The sequence below is a fragment of the Palaemon carinicauda genome, chromosome 3, assembly GCF_036898095.1.
Source record: "Palaemon carinicauda isolate YSFRI2023 chromosome 3, ASM3689809v2, whole genome shotgun sequence".
In the NCBI taxonomy this organism is placed as follows: Eukaryota; Metazoa; Arthropoda; class Malacostraca; order Decapoda; family Palaemonidae; genus Palaemon; species Palaemon carinicauda.
This window is the reverse complement of record NC_090727.1, coordinates 162,240,411-162,261,803: the sequence shown is the minus strand read 5'-3', so window position 1 is coordinate 162,261,803 and position 21,393 is coordinate 162,240,411. Positions and strand designations below refer to the sequence as shown.

General features: G+C 35.9%; 1 protein-coding gene across 3 annotated transcripts; it reads left to right on the top strand.

Annotated features, from left to right (window-relative positions):
* Positions 1–3,260: 3,260 nt before the first annotated feature.
* On the top strand, positions 3,261–20,579 carry LOC137638747 (nucleoside diphosphate kinase 6-like). 3 transcript variants are annotated; one of them, XM_068371091.1, is made up of 5 exons: positions 3,261–3,381; positions 5,939–6,032; positions 6,924–7,066; positions 18,720–18,880; positions 20,394–20,579. In XM_068371091.1, exons 2-5 carry the CDS (start codon positions 5,955–5,957, stop codon positions 20,534–20,536), a joined length of 525 nt encoding a protein of 174 aa, XP_068227192.1. In that variant the 5' UTR covers positions 3,261–3,381; positions 5,939–5,954; the 3' UTR covers positions 20,537–20,579. The 3 variants fall into 3 exon arrangements, with proteins under 3 accessions (XP_068227192.1, XP_068227190.1, XP_068227191.1); XM_068371089.1 differs by lacking the exons at positions 18,720–18,880; positions 20,394–20,579 and adding exons at positions 13,150–13,318; positions 13,455–14,899; XM_068371090.1 differs by lacking the exons at positions 18,720–18,880; positions 20,394–20,579 and adding exons at positions 13,150–13,318; positions 13,455–14,903 and having other exon boundaries at positions 3,375–3,501.
* The last annotated feature ends 814 nt before the right edge of the window (positions 20,580–21,393 follow it).

The following is a 21,393-nucleotide window of genomic DNA, read 5'->3' as shown; positions in this document are numbered from 1 at the left end:
TGTACTTTATTCCCTATCACGTATGTTCTTAGTTGTACCTGAAATGTTACTTTCATGCTTCAACTTATGTATTTCAGCAATAATGCTATAACATCAAATACTTGCTTATATTGTAGCGAAAATGTCATATTCTAAAGTCAAAATTATAGCAAAATAACCTACTGTTTACTTAATCCCTAGACTAATTAATAACGATGAAAACTGGAAAATGAAAACCTCAAATAATGATATGCAATGTATACAACGATGAAGGTGAAGTTTTTAATGCTTTGATTCAAAGAAATCGTTGCCTGGACCAGATTCAAAATGTAGAAGATAAGATAAGTATATGTTAGAGCAAGGACAGATATTAACTAAAGGAACCGAGATGCAACAAGGATGTTATTATTATTATTATTATTATTATTATTATTATTATTATTATTATTATTATTATTATTATTATCCAAGCTACAACCCTAGTTGGAAAAGCAGGATGCTATAAGCCCAGGGGCTCCAACAGGGAAAAATAGCCCAGTGAGGAAGGGAAATAAGGAAATAAATAAATGAAGAGAATAAATTAACAATAAATCATTCTAAAATAAGAAACAACGTCAAAACAGACATGTCATATAATAAACTATCAACAACATCGGCCACAAGATTCTTCAATACATGGACACAAACTTATATGTGGAAACTTAATCGAGAGAAAGGCATATTCAATGAAATAAAAGTCATGGAAAACGCATAGAGAGGGTTAGCTTAAATAAACCAAAGAAAGAATGAATGAGAATCATCATCATCATCACCATCTCTACGCTTATTGACACAAAGGGCATCGGTCAGATTTCGCCAGTCGTCTCTATCTTGAGCTTTTAAATCGATATTCCACAATTCATCATCTACTTCACGCTTCATAGTCCTCAGCCACTTAGACCTAGGTCTCCCAACTCTTCTAGTGCCACGTGGAGCCAGTTAAAAGTTTGATAATCTAATCTCTCTTGGACTTGGGGGGTGCGAAGAATAGAAAAAGATAAATCCTAACACCAACTAAGCCATGTGTTGAGCACTCGAATGATTGTTAATTTCCATTATCATCATTATTAGTCAAGCTGTAACCGCCTTGACACACGATTTTTTTTTTGTCCCCGCATTGTGCACAATACCTCGTGGAAAGACGCGTCAGTTATGTGGTACCAACGAACACTGCGGATATGAAAATCGTGCAAGTGTCAAGGTAACTTGCAACCTTGATTGGAACAAACAGAATACGGCAAGGTTCAGGAGTCTAATATGGATAGTAGCTATTGTAGAAATTGAAACAATAGTAGAAACAAATATGATAAAAAAAATGGCACGTAAAAAATGACAAATATATAGGGCCCACCAGATGGACTTCATTAAGGCCTTAAAAATAAATAATAATGATGGTGGAAAATTAAATATTGCAATATATTAGCATAGACTGTATGAGACGTTGTTATATAGAGGCTTAATATATATATATATATATATATATATATATATATATATATATATATATATATATATATATATATATATATATATATATATATATATATATATATATGATAAGTTTTGCACATTTATACGTGTTTTTCATATTTAAATAAGCCATATATATTTTTGATACATTAATGTCTGGATTCTCTTAACGACCTCGGGATCAGAGCCCCAGGCGAAATCACACAAAGACAAGAGCTTGTGACCGGCCGGGAATCGAACCCTGGTCGGCAAGCTTGTATAGACAGTGACTAAACCACTTGGCCACGTGGTTTAGTCACTGTCTATACAAGCTTGCCGACCAGGGTTCGATTCCCGGCCGGTCACAAGCTCTTGTCTTTGTGTGATTTCGCCTGGGGCTCTGATCCCGAGGTCGTTAAGAGAATCCAGACATTAATGTATCAAAAATATATATGGCTTATTTAAAATATATATATATATATATATATATATATATATATATATATATATATATATATATATATATATGTGTGTGTGTGTGTGTGTGTGTGTGTATATATATATATATATATATATATATATATATATATATATATATATATATATATATATATATATATACGATATTGAGAAGATGAAAATTTCATAAAGCCAGATTGTAAAACAAGCTTTCACTTGATATCAAGAAGTAATGATATAGTCTTCTAAGCACAAGTTGAAAACTTTCTTATTTTCCGAGTGCTATGATAATGCAGATTTGGTAATTAAGACTGGCTACGTTATATGATATTCCAGATAGAAGCCAATCACTTATCGTGAGTCTTGCAGGGCGCCGATCTTTTTTCTTTGGGGGGGGGGGTGAAAAGTAGTATTTAAAACAAGCGCAATCACAAGGCTTGAGGTTCCTCGTTGCTCCCCTCACAACACTATCATTCTAGGCTCCCCACTATATAGTTGGGTTTACACGGTCGAACTCGGTTCGACAGACAAGTGTTTGAAGTAATGTTCGATAACCGAATACCCCATTCGATTGTCGAATACACTGCTCGAACGGTTCGAAGAAAGTTTGTTCACACCTGACTTCTGTAAGCGGGGCTTCATTGTCCAGAAACCTCTTCGAACCGTTTGACAAGCAGGTTCGTCAACCGGGTTCGACGGACCGTTCGATCGCGTAAACACCGCTTATTTGTAAGTGCAAATTGCTGCAATCTGCAGAAACTTCATTGTCCTACGCAGACAGCACATAATACATACTTTTATTTTTAATGTTCATAGCAAGTCTAACATATCCGTCAACTTCTTTGGTTGGTGTTTTTAACTTCCTCGATTTTACACAACACCCAAAATCTATAATTTTTATTTATGTTTCTATAATTTTCTTTTAAATTTATCATATTCAACACTGTCTTCATTATTGTTTCTGCTTCATTAGTGTTAGCCTCTGTACTATGGTCTTCCACCGTCTTGGGTTAGAGTTCTCTTGCTTGAGGGTACACTCAGGCACACTATTTTATCTTATGTCTTATTTCTCTTCCTCTTGTTTTTTTAAAGTTTTTAGTTTATAAAGAGATATTTATTTTAATATTGTTGCTCTTAAAATATTTTATTTTTCCTTGTTTTCCTTCCTCACTGAGCTACGTTCCCTGTTGGAGCCCCTGGGCTTACAGCATCCTGCTTTTCCAACCAGGGTTGTAGCTTAGCAAGTAATAATAATAATAATAATAATGATAATAATAATAATTTCTCCCATATAATCTCTTGTCATTACTCGTGAAAACTTCTGAGAGCCGTCACAACGGCATTCCTTTCGATTACTACTAATATCCTGAGCAGTCAGAAAAATTCGTCTGCAAAGCTACGAACAACAAAAAGGCGGCAAGGAACTTTTCACGGTGGTCACTATTTAACCGGAAGGTACATACAATAGTAACACATAACGAGCTTTTTATAGTGTTTAGCTGTTATCTGTTGAAGTTTATCTGTGTGCTATTACCTTTTCAATCCCATTCTATTAAAGACTACATGGTGCTTAAGGTGATGCATTCTACTCTATGCCCATAGGGTTCTTTGAATTACAGACAAGACTTTGGACGTATATAATTCGATCGTTAATATTCCGTTCTTGTCAGGAAAATGAATAATCTGCTAATTATAGCAAAATACTATGCTTGAATGGTACATAAACAAATTTTTAACAGTTTCGTTTTGGGGGTGTATGTATGATAGCGGCCACCTATCTGTATTATGAATAACTTAAAATACGGCAATGTAAAGCGGGGTTTACACGGCCGAGCAGCTCGTCGAGGCCGGTTGTCGAACCTACTTGTAGAACGGCTCGAAGAGCTTTCAGACAGTACATCGAGCCTCAGTGTGCCTCGTGCTAAAACAACGTCAACATGTCTCTCGACCAGGACGATTTGATAGCCCTTGCTTTAGCAGTGGCACTAAGAAGGAAAAAAAAAAAGATCAAAAGAGAAATTTTCATATACCAACTTGCTTGTTGCTTTAAAATTAGAGCCTGATGACTGGCGCAATTATTTGCGTATGGATGAAGACACGTACATTGATCTACCGAATCGTGTCAGCCCTTTCATTACTATGAGGAAGGCCAGAACTCCACATGAAAGACTGAGTCCGCTATTCCTTTGTTTCTGGCTACTTTATTGGAATAGTCTTTTGATTTAACTTTCCATAAAGCTGGATGAGCTCGATATGCATGTATGAAATCAAGTACAACTTCCTTCTCATTCTTACTTTCGTTAATGGCAGCAATTATGCATTTCTTCGAACTGAGGTTCGATGCTCGACACCCGTTCACACGTTCACACCGCTCGTCAAACAATGTAGCTCCGCCCACAAAAGTCAAGATGAGCCTGACTTTCATCGAGCCGCTCGACGAGCGCGCTCGACAACCAAATAGCCCGTTTACACGCTCGAACATCAATTCAAACACAGGGTTGTCGAGCCAGGCTCGACGAGCTGCTCGCCCGTGTAAACCCCGCTTTAGGGTGGTCGCAAGAGGGTGGTAGTCCCCCCCCCATAGGTAAGGACACAGCTTGTAGGCTAGGTTAGGGGGGAAGGCTTAGGTTAGTTGATGCGCAATTTTAGTCAATGCGCGAGGAACTGGCCGCTGATATACAAAGGCCCTTTCGTTTATATTGAGCTTGTAAATGAATTGTATGTAGTTAGTGGAAAATGCGCCAGCTCATGCATAGAAAAAGGACGTTCAATCCAAGTAGCCTTTTTATATCTGCGGCCAGTTCCTCCCACGTACTTAGAAAATGGACATCAACAAACTTGAACTTCCCCACCTAACCTAACTTACAAGCCGTGCCCTTACCTACTTACCTAACGGGGAGGTTAACGTTCTCCTGCCACCCGCCCTTACACTGTCATATTCTTAGTCGGCTGTCACCATGCAAACAGGTGACCACTCATACATACACCCCAATCCAATTTTATTGAATTAAACAGATAGGGCTTAACTGTAGGTACCTCAACCAAACATCTATCTTTGGGTGTCATTACCTGGCTTACTGTGACTACCCAGTCACCTGTACCAGAATTAGTTTGTGGGTGTATGCACTGTTTTTGCCGGAAATTCGTAGGTGTTTTGGCAATTGCTTTTTTTTTTGTTTTAGTCTTAAAACCTTACATTATTCCATGAAGGTTATGATCGAAATTGTCTTTAGCACATACAAATACATCTAATAAATGGTATTTCACCAGGATTACATTAAAACTACATTCCTTAACCTAACCTTACTTGGTGGTGTTTATAATCACTGCCCCTCTTCCTGCACAACCGTCATTGTATCTCTGACAGTGCACAGGTTATTTTACCAGGGTTAGTCTTTGCAATGTATGTGATTTCAGTCAATAGTTAAATCTTAGGATGTAGCTTGAGATAACCTATTTATAACAATTTCAAAAATTATTTAACAGTTCCAAAGCTTTTGAAGCTAAACCAAAATTGCCATAAATGACTACATTAAATACTGAGCGGTTTCCAGTTTAGGCTGTGTCATGATATCATAGTACAAGTAAACATTTATTTTAGGCTAGTCAGTGTTGCTGTTATGAAACTTTGACGAAATACTATACAGGGTGGCCAGTTCTCTGAAAAATTGGTTCTTTTCTAACAAGGAGGATTTTTTGGTTTTCAAAACTGCACATGCATCACATCAGTCTCAGACTTATTGATTAAAGTTATGATTGTACAAAATAGAGTACTGTAGTCCAAATAACTGTTTTGAAAAATTTCAAGCTGGGCCCATCTTTTTTTAACAATACAGTAATTGAACTGAGTGTTATTTTATATAATTCAAAATAGATCTCTCCTCTTGTTAAGAGTAAGTTGGCAAAGTTTTAAAAAATAGTATTTTTTAAAATAAAATTATAGATATCACAGATACTGCTACTGATAAGATTTACTTTTAGCAAAAGTCACATATTTTAATTGTGTTTTCAGGAATATAAAATGAACAATGACTGTTAGAGGTCCATTGCAACTTACACTGGCACTTTTTAAACCAGATGTTACCAGAGTTCCTTATGTTTTAAAGGTTAGTACTGTTTTCTAAATTATTGACATTTGTCTAAGTCCCATTGTTTATAAGCTTTTTTTTTTTTTTCAAATTATATTATTTTTTTATGATAAAAATGTCAAAATACTGTAGATTTGCATACATTAAGATGACTTACTTGACCTATGTAGATCTCTTGTGAAAGTATTTTCTAGTATTGCTTTCAAACTTCCAGTGAATAGTTACCTCATCTAGCAGAAGATTACTGCATACAATTATTATGCTTAGAAAATAATATAATAGATATTATTGTCATTCACTCTGGTTTAAGCCAAGAGAAAGTTAGCTATTTTCATGGCTAATGGATTTTTAATTTTAAGGCTATAGCCTATTATTATTCCATTTTCTTTGCCATTTGCTTTTTCTCAATGCAGAATATGGAACATCAACTGTAATATATGCAGTATTAAATTTTTCAATTAATCAATCAAATTGCAAAAATAACTGATGCTTTCATAAAAGGTTTATAACTGGAAAGTGGTACAGTACTTCAAAAAGATTCAGGAGAGGCCATCATGTTGTTTTATTACATTATTGAAACCCTTTATTTCATATAATAATTTACTTGGAATAAAAATCTATCACAAGAATACAATGTGCTATACAGTAAAATCATCGCTTTCTTTAGGAGGCTACTTTGAGTTCTATCTTTGCATAGTCCCCATTACTGTGAACTATTATGAATATTTATTTCTTATCAATTTTCTTTTCATATGTTTTACAACTTCCAAGTGTATTTGCTTCGATTTTTTTAGAAAATATGGTGTGAAAAACTGTACCATGGAGCAATAGCTTCAACGGGAGTCGAAATCTACTTTTACAATACCAATTTCTTGGGAATTATTGGTAACTCAAATTTTGATTTTACAGGCCATACAGCAGAGAATAATTGAAGAAGACTTTCTTGTAGTAAGGCATAGGGAAGTCAGATTACTTAGAGACCGGACAGAAAAGTTTTATGCTGAACATCGTGGGAAGTTTTTCTATAACAGGCTTGTTACTTTCATGGCAAGGTAAGTTATTCTGTGATTGATGTACGTTATAGTCTTTATATTATGCAAACTACAGTTTTACAGCTGCCTTTATTGCTAATGTTTCAACTCGGCAATGATCAAGGAATATCTTTTCACCTCATCCATGCTGTTACACTCAATACCATCTTCAAAGTATTTTTTTGTCTCATAAGCAAAAAAAATAAACAAATGCTCAGCCACTTACAAAACTTGCTCATCTATCACAACATGCTGCTACATCCCTTCTTCATAATAATTTTTTTCTTATACATTTGAACAGTGAAAATATAATAAATACTTTGAAATCCTGAGGAACTGTGTGTCATTTTTTAAATTTATTATCAGTACCATTTATAATCTGAGCTTGAACCTCTCCGGCAGCATCCTCATAGCTGCTTTTCAAACTATACTTTTCCTGCTTTGATTGGCTTACATTGATTTGGCAATCCTTTTCTTTCCCTTCCACTCCAATATTCCATCTTTTAAATTTTTTTTATCACTTCTCGGTCTGATTCTGCTGTTCATGCAAGGTCACCTGCCTGTAGTAATTTATAAATGCTTTCCTTTCTTCACTTCTTTGTAGCTTCCTCCATTATCATGGTACACGGTAAAGGAGTCTGTGCCACTTTCCAAACTGCAGTCGTTGTGGTAAGGTTTAATAACATCACTGAATCTTACCATATCCTCTGCTTTGGTAATGCCAATCTTAGGGTAATTCTTATCCTGTTACTCTGTCGGAGACATTCTGAAGTCCCACAGATCTGAGATACAATCATTCCTCTTTAAATAGCATTTCTCCTGCAATTGCCTCTTAAAGACTGCCTTTGTTTTTAATTTCTCAAACAAATTTAAAATTATTATTGTTGATTTTCATGTCCTTTTTTGCAGCACCTTCGACAATATTTCCATAGAAAACTTGAACAATATTAAGTTTTCCCACTAAAATGCAATCACTTTTCCCTTGATTACTATATTAATGTCATAATTTGTCTAAACTCTTCTGGTCTTGTCCTTACTTTTATTAGGAAGTTGCTAACGATTGCATTCTACAATATTTTTAAAGTATGAGCGTCAACGGTGTAATAACCATAAATGTTTATATCGGCTTTTCATTTCATAGGTCCAGATGTGATAGGAGTTCTCTTCAATCTACTTTGTCTCATACACTTTCTGCCCAAGTTCCTATTAGTTCTAGGTCTTCACCTATTATCTTTTACCTTGGTTTCCCGGGCCTTTCCACGGATCTTTGTCTGGCTCGTAACTACTCCCTTTGTAAATAAATTTTTATCATCTAATTCATACCATCTCTGCCTATTTTCCATTTTCTGGAGGCTTCAGACCTCTGCCACATTTTGTTTGTCATATGATTTTCCCATCACACTCTGGCCATAGGCTAAGTCGTAGTATCTACAGTCACACTTTTCTCTATTCTCTTTGTCTGTTCCCTTGTGTATGTATGCACAAAATAATATACTGTGGTACAGTATATCAAACCTTTTTTTATAGATAGTTTATAAATTATTTCTTAACTTTAATGATAGCTGCTTCTTTGAGATTTATCTCATGTTCATAGTAAAAGTGGAAACTAATATTATTACTGTACCAGTAATAAGGCAATAATATTTACCTGGTATATTTAGGATTTAACCTTGTGGCTCACAAGATTATATAGGCTTCATTATTTTTTATCCTCTTAAACTTAGCTTATATTGCCACTTCAAGTCTGCTTATAACTTTTAATGTACAGTATTAGCATCTCTATCTGCTGTATTTTTTTTCTTCACTGAAAAGTAGATCTTATCAAAGTTATTTTGTGAAGAGCTTTCACGAGAAATTAAGAGTCAAAATGTTAATAAGCTCAGGTGATTCATAACGGGATAAAAATCTATCTTATGATGAAATTAAATGTCCCCATACAGGATCAGCAATTAATATATTTTGTTTGTTAGAGTGAACCATGGTTTTCTAAATATATGTAGTTAACCAAAGGTGCCTTTAGTTTTCTCAATATAGTTAACCAAAGGCATCATGAAGACCATAGTAATGCAATGATTACAGATCCTTGATTGGCAGTATAAAGGTTAACCTAAAATGTTTTGGGGTCAAATTTTAACTTAAAATAAATGACGTACTTTGCCATTGCATTTAATTTTTGATGATTGAGAAATTGGGTATTTTATTTAAGAAACTGCTGTTCAAACTGGTAATTTTAGGATATTTCACAAGCAAACCAGTTCAGTAAACCCTCCAAGCCATGCCCTTATACAGGATAGTCAGAAGGGGTGTTCAACTTGAGAAAAGGGCAATACAGTATATCTAAAAGGGTGGTTTAACTTGGGAAAAGGGCATTGTAGTCAAAATGGTGGTTTAACGTGAGAAAAGGGCAATATAGCCAAAAACGTGGTTTAACTTTTGAAAAGGGCATAATTAAGGCAGGATGGGCATAATACCTAACCTCTTAACTTTGCCCAAATATTGCAGTTTGTTGAGCCATTGTATTCAAACTCACATTAAGCCAATAAAACATGGCATCCATAGAAGCAAGAGCAGTATAGCTCTTAGTATGATTACAATAAATAATAAACAAAAATATAGTCACAAACACTACACTGCATAAAATGTCTTGGTTGAGATCGTTGCCTTGACACTTTTAATATTGGTTTATTATGACTTAAGTATCACCACATGCACACTTTCAAATTCCCATTAATTGTTCTTCAAGAAAGTTTCTACGCTTAGTCTTAGGGAGCAAAGGCTTTTAGTTCAAAGCTTTTTGCGTTTGGGATGTCCATGGCCTATGAGATATTCACTTGTGTGTTTACGTTGATGTCAGCATGGGCTCATGCCAACAGGATTCTTTTGATCCGGTACCTAGACGACTGGCTAATGCTGGTAGATTCAGATTCCCAACTTTCTCATCATCGGGACGGATTTCTCTTGTTTTGTCCTGATCTTGGGATTATGACATATCTAGAAAAGTCCAGGTTTTCTCCCAAGCAAAAAAAGATAAATTTGGGGATGGACATATAGATACAATAACAAGGAAAATTTATCTATCCAGAGAAAGTAACCCACTCAGGAAAGTAGCTCGTCGTTTCCTTCATAGGGCAGTTGCCAGCACAACAATGGCAACAGCTTTTATGTTACTTGATATCATTGGAGAAACTTATTCATCAGAGATGTTTCCATCTATGATCATTGCAGTGGTGTCTAAAGAGACACTGGTCATAAACCACAGACTCTCCTCTGGCCCTAGTACCGATCAAGCATGACACCAAACTTGACCTGCTCTTGTGGCTAGACAAGGAGAATCTGTTTTAGGGGGTCTCTCTTAGAGTGTCCTCCTCCAGGTCTCCTCCTGTTTACAGAGGCATTAAAGAAAGTAGGAGGCCCATCTCCAGGACCATGTGGCATACGGATAATGGTCTCAACAGGACAAGTTTCTTCATATCAATGTTCTGGAGTTGAAGGTTAGCATACCTAGTACTTCAACTCTTCCAGTCTCTTCTAGTCATTCACTCGGTTGCATTGATGAACGACAATGCAACCATAGAAGTATATGTCAACAAAGAAGACAGCACAGTCTCACAGCCTCTCTGTCAAATAGCTGTGTTGGTGCATGAATAGGCAGTTCACAACAGAACAGTATACTCAGCCTGGCTCATTCCTGGCAAAAGGAATGTCATAGCAGATAAGGTGAGTCGGAAGGGTCAGATAGTTGGTCAGAATGGGTTTTACATCCCCAAAGAGCAACAAAGCCCCAGATTTTGTGAGGTTCCCCAACAATAGACATGTTTCTGACAAGCCTCACTAGAAAGCTGCCAGTCTATTGCTCAATTATCTGGCAGATCATGCATTAGCTATTTTCATTTATAAGTGTAATGAATGAAGTTCAAAGACAGCATTACAGAATATTCTAAAACAAAGTTAGGTAACTGATTAATCTTATACATGCGAACGATTGTGTTCAGTTAAAACTTATTGAAAAGTATGATAAAATCATAAAGCACATAGTCATTTTGATTGAAAGTGATGAACATTTAATGCATAACATAAATGTAGAGATGTTCTTTTATGAGGCACAATGATTGGATGAAGACTGTTTACTAAATTGTCCTTCAAGAAGAGATCAGGTAATTTATTAGCCTTATATCAATTAGCATGTCTCAGTGTTAAAGAAGGTCTAAGCACTAAATGTGAACCTGAATCTCCAGTCTTTATCTGAAAGAGAGACAACAATTCTTGGAGAATTGAGCTGTATAATTAGCCTTGGAAGGAACCAATTTTTTGGTTTGGTAGGATAAGATAATTCTGAACTTACCTCAAACCCTTTGTTAGGGTATATGTCAGTAATAAGGTTACACAAAGATTGAGAAGTTGGTACTTCCTCACTTTCATCATCTGTCTTTTTGAGTTTCCTTTTCCTCATTTTCCTTTTCCTGCAGGAGAATCCGAGTGAACATCAGCCGATTTCTCAGTTGTTCACCCTTTGAAAAGGGAGTAACAAAAGGATCACAGAGACTTATACGGTATTAGGATTGGATTTACTAGCGTCTGGTAAACGCTATGCGAGACGAGCTAGTGGCAGAGCTTACAAGTGAACGGTAAATATTGTCATCTGAAACATGATGAAAATTATCCAAATTAGTTGAAACTTTGTGCACCTCTTAGAATTTAAGGGAATCATACATTATGCCACACCATCCATGTAAGTAACATGAGACTGGTGATAAGCCCTTACTTCAGCAAATGGCAGGATAAAGGATCAAGACAACCCATTCAGTCTTCTGCCTCACAATGTAGTCTAGTCGTATAGTTGCCCCTAAACTGATACAAGAGAATGCAGGACATGATTTCTCAGAAATAATTCCTGTGTGCATTCCAGGTAATAACTGTAAACTAAACTAGGGGAAGATATCTTAAAAAGCAGTATGTAAACTATACGAGTGTGTGTTCGATCGCTGCCGGTTGACGGAGTAAACTACAAAATATATTTCCTAATGCAACAACCTGGGCTTCCTTCTATTTATCATTAGAAGGCTCTATTTCTTTGTTTATGGCATATATTGGTTAAAGCAGAAAAAAATGGAAAAATTTAAGATATTAAAAAAATTTACGGGCGAGTGGCGATTAAACCAGGCTTCTGGAGGAGCAGCAATATGAACACCAGGGAAATTCATAGAAATAATACATGATGTTTCATAATACCATATATAAAAAGTGCATAGTTTAATTGTAGGTTTGTATTTGGGAACACAATCTGGAAGCTTAAATTATAACAACTTTGATTAATCGTTTACATTATCCTTAAACACAATGACCCCACAGCCCTAATGCCCATCAGAGTGATTACCATGATACTAGGTTAAGAGGGGATTCTCGGGTACTAGATGAGTTCTTTATTTTGGAATTTTATATTCCCTATCTCTTCCCTAAACAGACCCATCTCTATCAGAGTGTGGGAGTCAGCATTATGAATATCAGGTGGCTTTCATAGAAATAAACATTAATTTATTATTTTAATAAAGTTCTGTTATTTCTATACTTGCCTGATGCTCATATACTGTACCTGCCCATCCTCTTAACCACTGACTAGTGATATTAAAAGGATAGGGAATAGTTTCGACTTAGAGTAAAAAGACAAAGGATCTGGAGTGAACCTAAACCGAGGTTATTCTCATTAACTGCCAGTGTCTCAGTGCTGTACTATACTGCATTAGTCGTCGCGGGGATTCCAGCCAAAATCCCCCCCCCCCCCCCACGTCATCTTAGCCAATCACGTTGTCTCCCATGTTAGCAGCGGTCACAATACATCCCCTTACAAATTTCAAACCAAACGCAGGAGACAACATGATTGGCTATGATGTCAGCAAGGGGTGGGGCTTATTTTGCCCGGAATCTCTGCAGCAACTATACAGACCTAAACTTATTGAAAGCAAAGAAAATGGGAAAATTTTAGTTTTAGGATAAACGTCTGTATTAATCCAACCCTCAAAAGACAAGCATTATTAATATTAGGCGAGTGAGAAATGCTAAATTTCATTATCAAAATTCTATTACTTATGAAGGGAATATAATTTCAGACATACCAACAGAGTCTGTCAAGTTTCTTCTTGTAAAGAATCCCTCTTTGATGAAGACCCACATTCTACATGTGTGCAACATGCTCCATGTACTAGTAAAGGGTACTTTACTCCATGTGGCCAGTGCCTGCCTCTTCTTAGGTGTTGGAAGTCTGCCAAAAATCAGGAGGTAATCATTTAGTATAATTTTTTTTTTAGATTTTTGTTCTTTGTCATAATTAGAAATCATGATTCTTGTAGATATTTCTATTAATAAAGAGATACTCTTGTTTGGTAACGGTAAAATGAATCATGTCTTTTTACAGTCATTTGCTGTGTTAGCAACTCGTTTAGTTCTGATGAAGGACCTCCGACCTGAAGGTTCAAGAAACCCTCTATGGAAAAATAATTCCAGTAGACTTCGGTGGGAATTCCCTGATATACCACTTGACTGGTCTCTGTTGGATATCCATGATTCTTCCTTTCATGATGGATTGTTAAATGAAGTGGAATTTATTGATCTCACTTAATTGATATTTTGAAATAGTAAAAAGAAAATATACTTCAAGAAATACTTTATTGTAATACCATATGGCACTTTTAAAAATTGTGTATATTATTAAGAATTTTTCTTTCATAACATCTAGACATTGGGCCAAGTTATATAACTTGTTAGTTGAAATATCTAAAAAAAAAAATATAAATTGGTAATGAACAAAATTTTATAAATCTTTCTTCTTCCTGTTTTATTAGCATTTGACTTAATGGTGGTTAAAACTTCATTCAGTATTAAATACTTTGTAAAATAGTTTGGTTCGTCCTCGTCATTAGTTCATAAAGTTTTATGGGGTAACGGTGTTGTTAGGCACTACTGGATGAAATGCAAACCTACTTTTTTCAATAAGTGTACTGTATTATGTCTGTTAGTCTGACTAAAAAACTTGTTAGAGAAGTGGAAATACTTTGTTAAACATGCAAAATCTACAACCTCTTGTAAAGCTGTTAACAAATGTCACTGTGATGAAAGTTCACAATATATGGTTCTTTAATATAAAGGGTGTTCTTTTGTAAAAATGCAAACAAAGTGCAGGTTTTCCTATGAATACTGAAGTTCATTTAAAGTGTTTTGAGAAAGCATTCATCAGTCCCCTATTGTCTATTACATTCATGCAGTGCTAGGTTTATTTTCACAATATTACCAGAGGTAAGATTAGGATTATTATTGATTTCATTTAAGGCACAGCAGTTTTAGAATGGCCAAAGATGTGAAATAGAATATATAACACAAGACTGCTTGTTATAAAATAAATCAATGAAGTTAAGATGCTGATGAAGTATCTTCAATAAGTGTAAATCTGTTATTTTTCTATTTAAAATTAGGAATACAGTTTTAAGAAATTTCCACTTGTACTTGTGTATGAATAAGATACAGTATATGATTTGTTGTCAATAAAATTTTTGATGTGAATTTAGAAAACAACAGGTGACTCAAAGCTCTTTATGAGTCATAACATTGAAAATTATGACACATAATTATGATAGGGAGAATTTTAATGCTTCTAGTTTAGTTGAGATATATACAATATATATTTTATAAAAAAAAAAAAAAACTTAAAATTATAAATACTATTTTTATTTCATAATGAAGTAGCTGTCACAGAGATATACAGGGTACTGTATAAATACACTTTTCTTTATGTTTTGTAAAATATGATTGCATGAGTTTTGTTTAAAGGATACTCTTATTTTATTGCATTGAAGGTGAATTGTTTATTTTTTTAACATTATAGTTTAATAACAAATAACATTGTTTGATTTATCATACCAGTATTGGTGTTCCATTTCTGATGTAATTGATTAATAAGGTGTAGAAACAAAGACACACGAAGAAAAGACGGAGGGATAAACTATACTCAATTTTTTTTAATGAGGTGCATTTGCACTGACTCGCTGTGGTGCCCTTTTAGCTCGGAAAAGTTTCCTGCTATCTGATTGGTTAGAATTATCATGTCCAACCAATCAGCGGTCAGGAAACTTTTCTGAGTTAAAAGGGCACCCCTGCGAGTCTATGAAAATCTTCCTCACTAAAAAGAATTGACTATAGATGTGTATGATTATTTAAGTAAAATGAGGTTTGAAGCCCAGTTGATGATTATTAAAACTTAAGTGGTCAGTAAAGTAAAAATACTTTTGTCTTGCCTCCTTAATTAAGTAACAAAGGAAATCAGTATTTGTTTGAAAAATTTTAAAAAGTAATTTGTGTTTTTCTAAACTATACAAACCAGTTCTTTAATTGGTGTATGATGTCAGCAAAGCTGGAACTCGGCTGTTAAAATTTATTACTAAGTGTTGTTAGTTACTGGTGGGAATTAAGAGAAGCCCCATCCCCGTGTGGGTTCACCAAGTAACCACTTTGACCATAGGGCTTGTTGGGTGGATGAGGCAGGGAGTATAATTTGAAAAACCCAGGTTTGTATACTGTAATTAGGAAAAATACAAAACACCGTACATTAAAATTTTGTGATTTGTTCCTTCACGGAAACAAAGTCTTGAATTTAGTATTAGATTTATCCTTTGGTGGGAGTAAGTCCAAAAAGCATAGAGAGGTTTTAATACCTTTCTCTGAGTATGAAATTCTTGTCTTATTGCTGAGAAGCATGGAGGTTTTCAACACCTTGCTATAAGTTATATGTTGACGAATTACCTAGCCAGTAACACAATGAACCCTCGGGCACAAAGGAGGCCAAATGGCGGTGGAAATGGCAAGAGATACAGAATTATGCAAAAGTAGCATAATCAGCTTCCCCATTCAGAAGATCTACAAACTAATTCACACTGTTACTCATAACACATGAGACAAGGGAATGAGAATCCCTCTCCTTAAGCAACAACCAACTTGATCAATTTACACACTTGCATTTCAGTAAGAAGACATCTTTGATCAAGTTAATGCTAAATAACCGTTGTAAACAAAACATTACATTCTGGACTTGTGGGCCATTACGATAGACAATCAACTAGCTTGCATTCAAGAAGTAGACTGAAATGGTATGCCCATGCCATCATATGAGCACAAAAATATGCTATTGAAGTGAGGGAAAGATGGAAATTTTAACTTATGAAAGATGAAGCTCAGCGAGCTTAAAGTAGGGAACCATATGTTTTATCAAAATAAATATAACTCTTGAAATCTTATAGAAATTTCTAGAAATTATCTAGTACAACGGTAATTCCTCGGTTTACAATGGAGATCCGTAACTACATTGTGGTGCTAGTCAAATATCGACGTACTGTAAGTCGGAACACAACTAAATGCAGTACTGTACTAAAGGTGCCCCTATAATAATGCAGTATAGTACTGTAATCATAATCTAGGAAATAAAACACTATAAGACATGGAAACAAAAGTAGGACCCCCCCAAAAAAAAAATTATATGATTTCACACTACAATACATATGTTCTTCCACATAAAACTGGAAAAACATACAGTATAGAAACACTACTTTTTACATTACGGGAGGTCATATCCATGAAATGTCATAAGACAAGACTGATGTAACCTGAGGACCTATTTTATGTATGGTTCAAAGATATGTCAGTCAAACATGACAGTCTCTTATGCGAATGATGTATAAGAGACCTACCTGATACAAAACCTGAAAAGAATCGTATCGCTGGTCAATTAGAAAGTTTGAAAAACAATTCTCGATTGAGTGACTGTACAGTAAATGATGAATGTAATTACTAAAATATACTGAAAGAGGACCATCATAATAGACTGAATGACACTTGAGAAGCTTTCCTAAACAATATGGTAACTTGTTTAAACAAAAAAGCCATTATTTCTGCATCCTGACAATTTCATAATAAATGAAATTTTCCAATGATTTTGGCATAAAGAAAAATATCTGAATTTACTAGAATAGTTACAGATCTTATTTATGATGTATCTTAACAGGTTTAAAAGTAATCAAAACTGTTTTTATTGTACAGTACATACATACATACATATACCAAAGCACTTCCCCCAATTTGGGGGGTAGCCGACATCAACAAATGAAACAAAAACAAAAAGGGGACCTCTACTCTCTACGTTCCTCCCAGCCTGACAAGGGACTCAACCGAGTTCAGCTGGTACTGCTAGGGTGCCACAGCCCACCCTCCCCCATTATCCACCACAGATGAAGCTTCATAATGCTGAATTCCCTACTGCTGCTACCTCCACAGTCATCAAAGGCACCGGAGGAAGCAGCAGGGCCTACCGGAACTGCGTCACAATCGCTCGCCATTCATTCCTATTTCTAGCACGCTCTCTTGCCTCTCTCACATCTATCCTCCTATCACCCAGAGTTTTCTTCACTCCATCCATCCACCCAAACCTTGGCCTTCCTCTTGTACTTCTCCCATCAACTCTTGCATTCATCACCTTCTTTAGCAGCCAGCCATTTTTCATTCTCTCAACATGGCCAAACCACCTCAACACATTCATATCAACTCTAGCTGCTAACTCATTTCTTACACCCGTTCTCACCCTCACCACTTCATTCCTAACCCTATCTACTCGAGATACACCAGCCATACTCCTTAGACACTTCATCTCAAACACATTCAATTTCTGTCTCTCCATCACTTTCATTCCCCACAACTCCGATCCATACATCACAGTTGGTACAATCACTTTCTCATATAGAACTCTCTTAACATTCATGCCCAACCCTCGAGTTTTTACTACTCCCTTAACTGCCCCCAACACTTTGCAACCTTCATTCACTCTCTGACGTACATCTGCTTCCACTCCACCATTTGCTGCAACAACAGACCCCAAGTACTTAAACTGATCCACCTCCTCAAGTAACTCTCAACATGACATTCAACCTTGCACCACCTTCCCTTCTCGTACATCTCATAACCTTACAGTACTCTTACCCACATAAACTCTTAACTTCCTTCTCTCACACACCCTTCCAAATTCTGTCACTAATCGGCCAAGTTTCTCTTTTGTGTCTGCAACCAGTACAGTATCATCCGCAAACAACAACTGATTTACCTCCCATCCATGGTCATTCTCGTCTACCAGTTTTAATCCTCGTCCAAGCACTCGAGCATTCACCTCTCTCACCACTCCATCAACATACAAGTTAAACAACCACGGCGACATCACACATCCCTGTCTCAGCCCCACTCTCACTGAAAACCAATCACTCACCTCATTTACTATCCTAACACATGCTTTACTACCTTTGTAGAAACTTTTCACAGCTTGCAACAACCTTCCACCAACTCCATATAACCTCATCACATTCCACATTGCTTCCCTATCAACTCTATCATACGCTTTCTCCAGATCCATAAACGCATCATACACCTCCTTACCTTTTTTGTTGTGTATTACACAAAATTACAACTGATGAGGAAAACTTTAACTGTGAGTTTGTAGTGCATTAAGCATTTTCATAAGGACTTTAGGCTGAGAATCAAATAATTAGCTTTAAAAACAGACTTTTTCCCATGACTCATTGACTTACTGCTATTAATCATCATTTTTAGTATTATTCTTACTATACTAGTTCCTGTTTCCATTTCATTTCAGTGGTCCAACTCAAGCTCTTATACTTGCCCATGAAGATGCAATAAAGAGGTGGCGGTTACTTATGGGCCCTACTAAAGTATTCAAGACAAAATATGAAGCACCCGATACAATTAGGGGATTGTATGGCCTGACAGATACTCGTAATTCAACTCATGGGTCAGGTAAGTTGAATCTGAATAAAGCCATTTGCATGTTAGTTTAAATTTAATACAGATTTACTTATTGATTATCAAACAGTCTTCATCTGAATATGACAGACAAATCATGTGCAGAGCTGAAAGAGTGCAGAGAGATGGATAGACAATAAGGGACCTTACCTGTCAGTGGTGGGGTGGGGATGAAGTTCCTTGTATCATCTGCTAAAAGCTCTCACTTCATTTAGGGTTGCGGTGGCCCGTTGGTAGCGTCCTTGCCTGCTGATTGCTCAACCTCGTTAGTTCCTTTGGTCGCTGCAACCGCACCATCCTTGTGAACTAAGGATGGGGGGTTTGAAAGGGAAGCCTATGGGTCTATCTGCTGTGTCATCAAGCAGCCACTGCGTGGCCCTCCTTGATCCTAGCTTGACTGGAGAGGGGACTTGGGTGCTAATCAAATGTATATATGGTCAGTCTCTAGGGTATTGTCCTGCTTGATAGGGCAATGTCATTGTCCCTTGCCTCTGCCAATCATGAGTGACCTTTAAACCTATGATTAGCATACAGTATTATATCGGGAGTTGGGATGCACTCTGAACTGTAGAGTACAGTATATCAAATGTAATTGATAGTTTCAATAGATGTTCTGGATAAAAAAAAAAAATCATCATCAGCCGTAACTAATCCACCTCAGAGTAATATATGGAGTAATATATTTTAGATGCCGAAAATGCATAGAAAGCAGTAAGAAACCCTGTTAAATTTAGATGGACAAGGTTTTTAAAATATCTACCGCAGCAGAAACAGGGCACATTAAAAACATGAAGAGATTCTAATTCTAACAAGGTGGTGCATTTGAAAAAAGGCTTTAAACTATATAAATTTAGATGGATTTAACATATAATGAAAATTTTGTAGTAAAACAAGTAAATTTGCAGGTGAATGGACAAACTCCTCAAGGATCGTTCAGAAAATTATTGAAAAAGCTAATAGATGAAGACCTATCCCTAAGGGGATATCAGGAAATCAGAGTACACGATAGAAACAAAATGAGAGAAGTCTCAACTCGCCCTTGCAAAGAGCATTGCTAATGTGAAAACATTGATGATGATGATTAAGAAATGATCCAGACTCACATCTGTAGAAAGTATGGAAACAAGAGCTTGATGTTCCCCACAGTCATAAGCAGACCTAAATTCAAGACCAATCTCACAAACTGCATGACTAGAATCAAATGATTTCAGTTCAGTACTGAAAATAAAAGAGAATCATGAGCACAAAGTCTTTGCTAAAGCCAGATATGGAGATGCTCCACTTAATTTTAATATTGATTAGCCTCACTTTCAGAAAACTTGAAGAATCAAGGTATTGTTTTCAGTATCAACTTGTTCCATCACAGCTACACTATACAGTATATAATGTTGGTAATGGGTTAAATTTTCCCATGAATTATTTCTCACTTGAAATATATTGTTACATGTTCTTTAGTTATCCTTTGTGCCTAACATGACCATTTGAAAAATTATGATATCCTTTTCAGATGCCCCAGAGACTGCAGCCAAAGAAATAGGTTTTTTCTTCCCCGAGTTCAATATTGAAAACTGGTACAAAACCGAAGAGCCCAAGTTCAGGGAAGGTTTGGTGAAGCTAGACGAGGATAATTTTATACACAAATTGTTATGATTATTGTTGTGCAAATTACTGTAGTAATAAATATTTGACATGAGCTTGAATTTATTTCTGCAATCTGTTAGCTGTATGAGGAAAGTATGTAGACCTCTATTGCAAGATTAATAATACTTAAAGTAGTCGTAAAGATTTGCCAAACAAATTAACCAAGAGGAAAACAAAGAAATAATTTAGATAGGGAAAAGGCATCCTCTTGATAAACCACCAGTAAAATAAAAATATAACAAAATGTATTTAGACAACTGAATTTAAGAATTTGGGGCTCATTGTCTGGAGCAGAGGCTATACAGAGCCAAAGAGCTACTGGGGGAAAAACCTTGTTGTACTATGAAGTAAAAGTTAAAAGAAGTTGGACAACAGAAAGGAACCAAGAAAAGAAGTAGGGAAAAAGGCTAAAAAGGGGACAGCTGGGAGCAAAGAGATGCTCCAGACCTTTAGGCCGCTTCACACCTATTGACTTTTTGCCGTCGGCTGTCCACAATAAGATGTCATGCATTCCAGAGAGAGTGACGTATGGAGGGCTGACATGACCATGTGCCATCCTTTCCATGATGGAAAAAGGGGGTGGGACCATTTACATTCAAAATTATGTATCAATGATAACATAAATGATTACAATAATATACATTACTGTATATGATTTTAAGGATACCCATTAGTACTTTTGTCTACATGATGTAACAGTAATTTTGATTTTAAGTAAAATCTCCCGCTCTCCAGGAATAAATATGTTGATCTATGTATAACCCCAAATTTATTAACCTCTGGAGCATAACAGCTTCACTTCTTGGCATTAACCGCTTGAGTGTCTCATTACTTTACTAGAAACATGAATATATTGGAAGAAAATA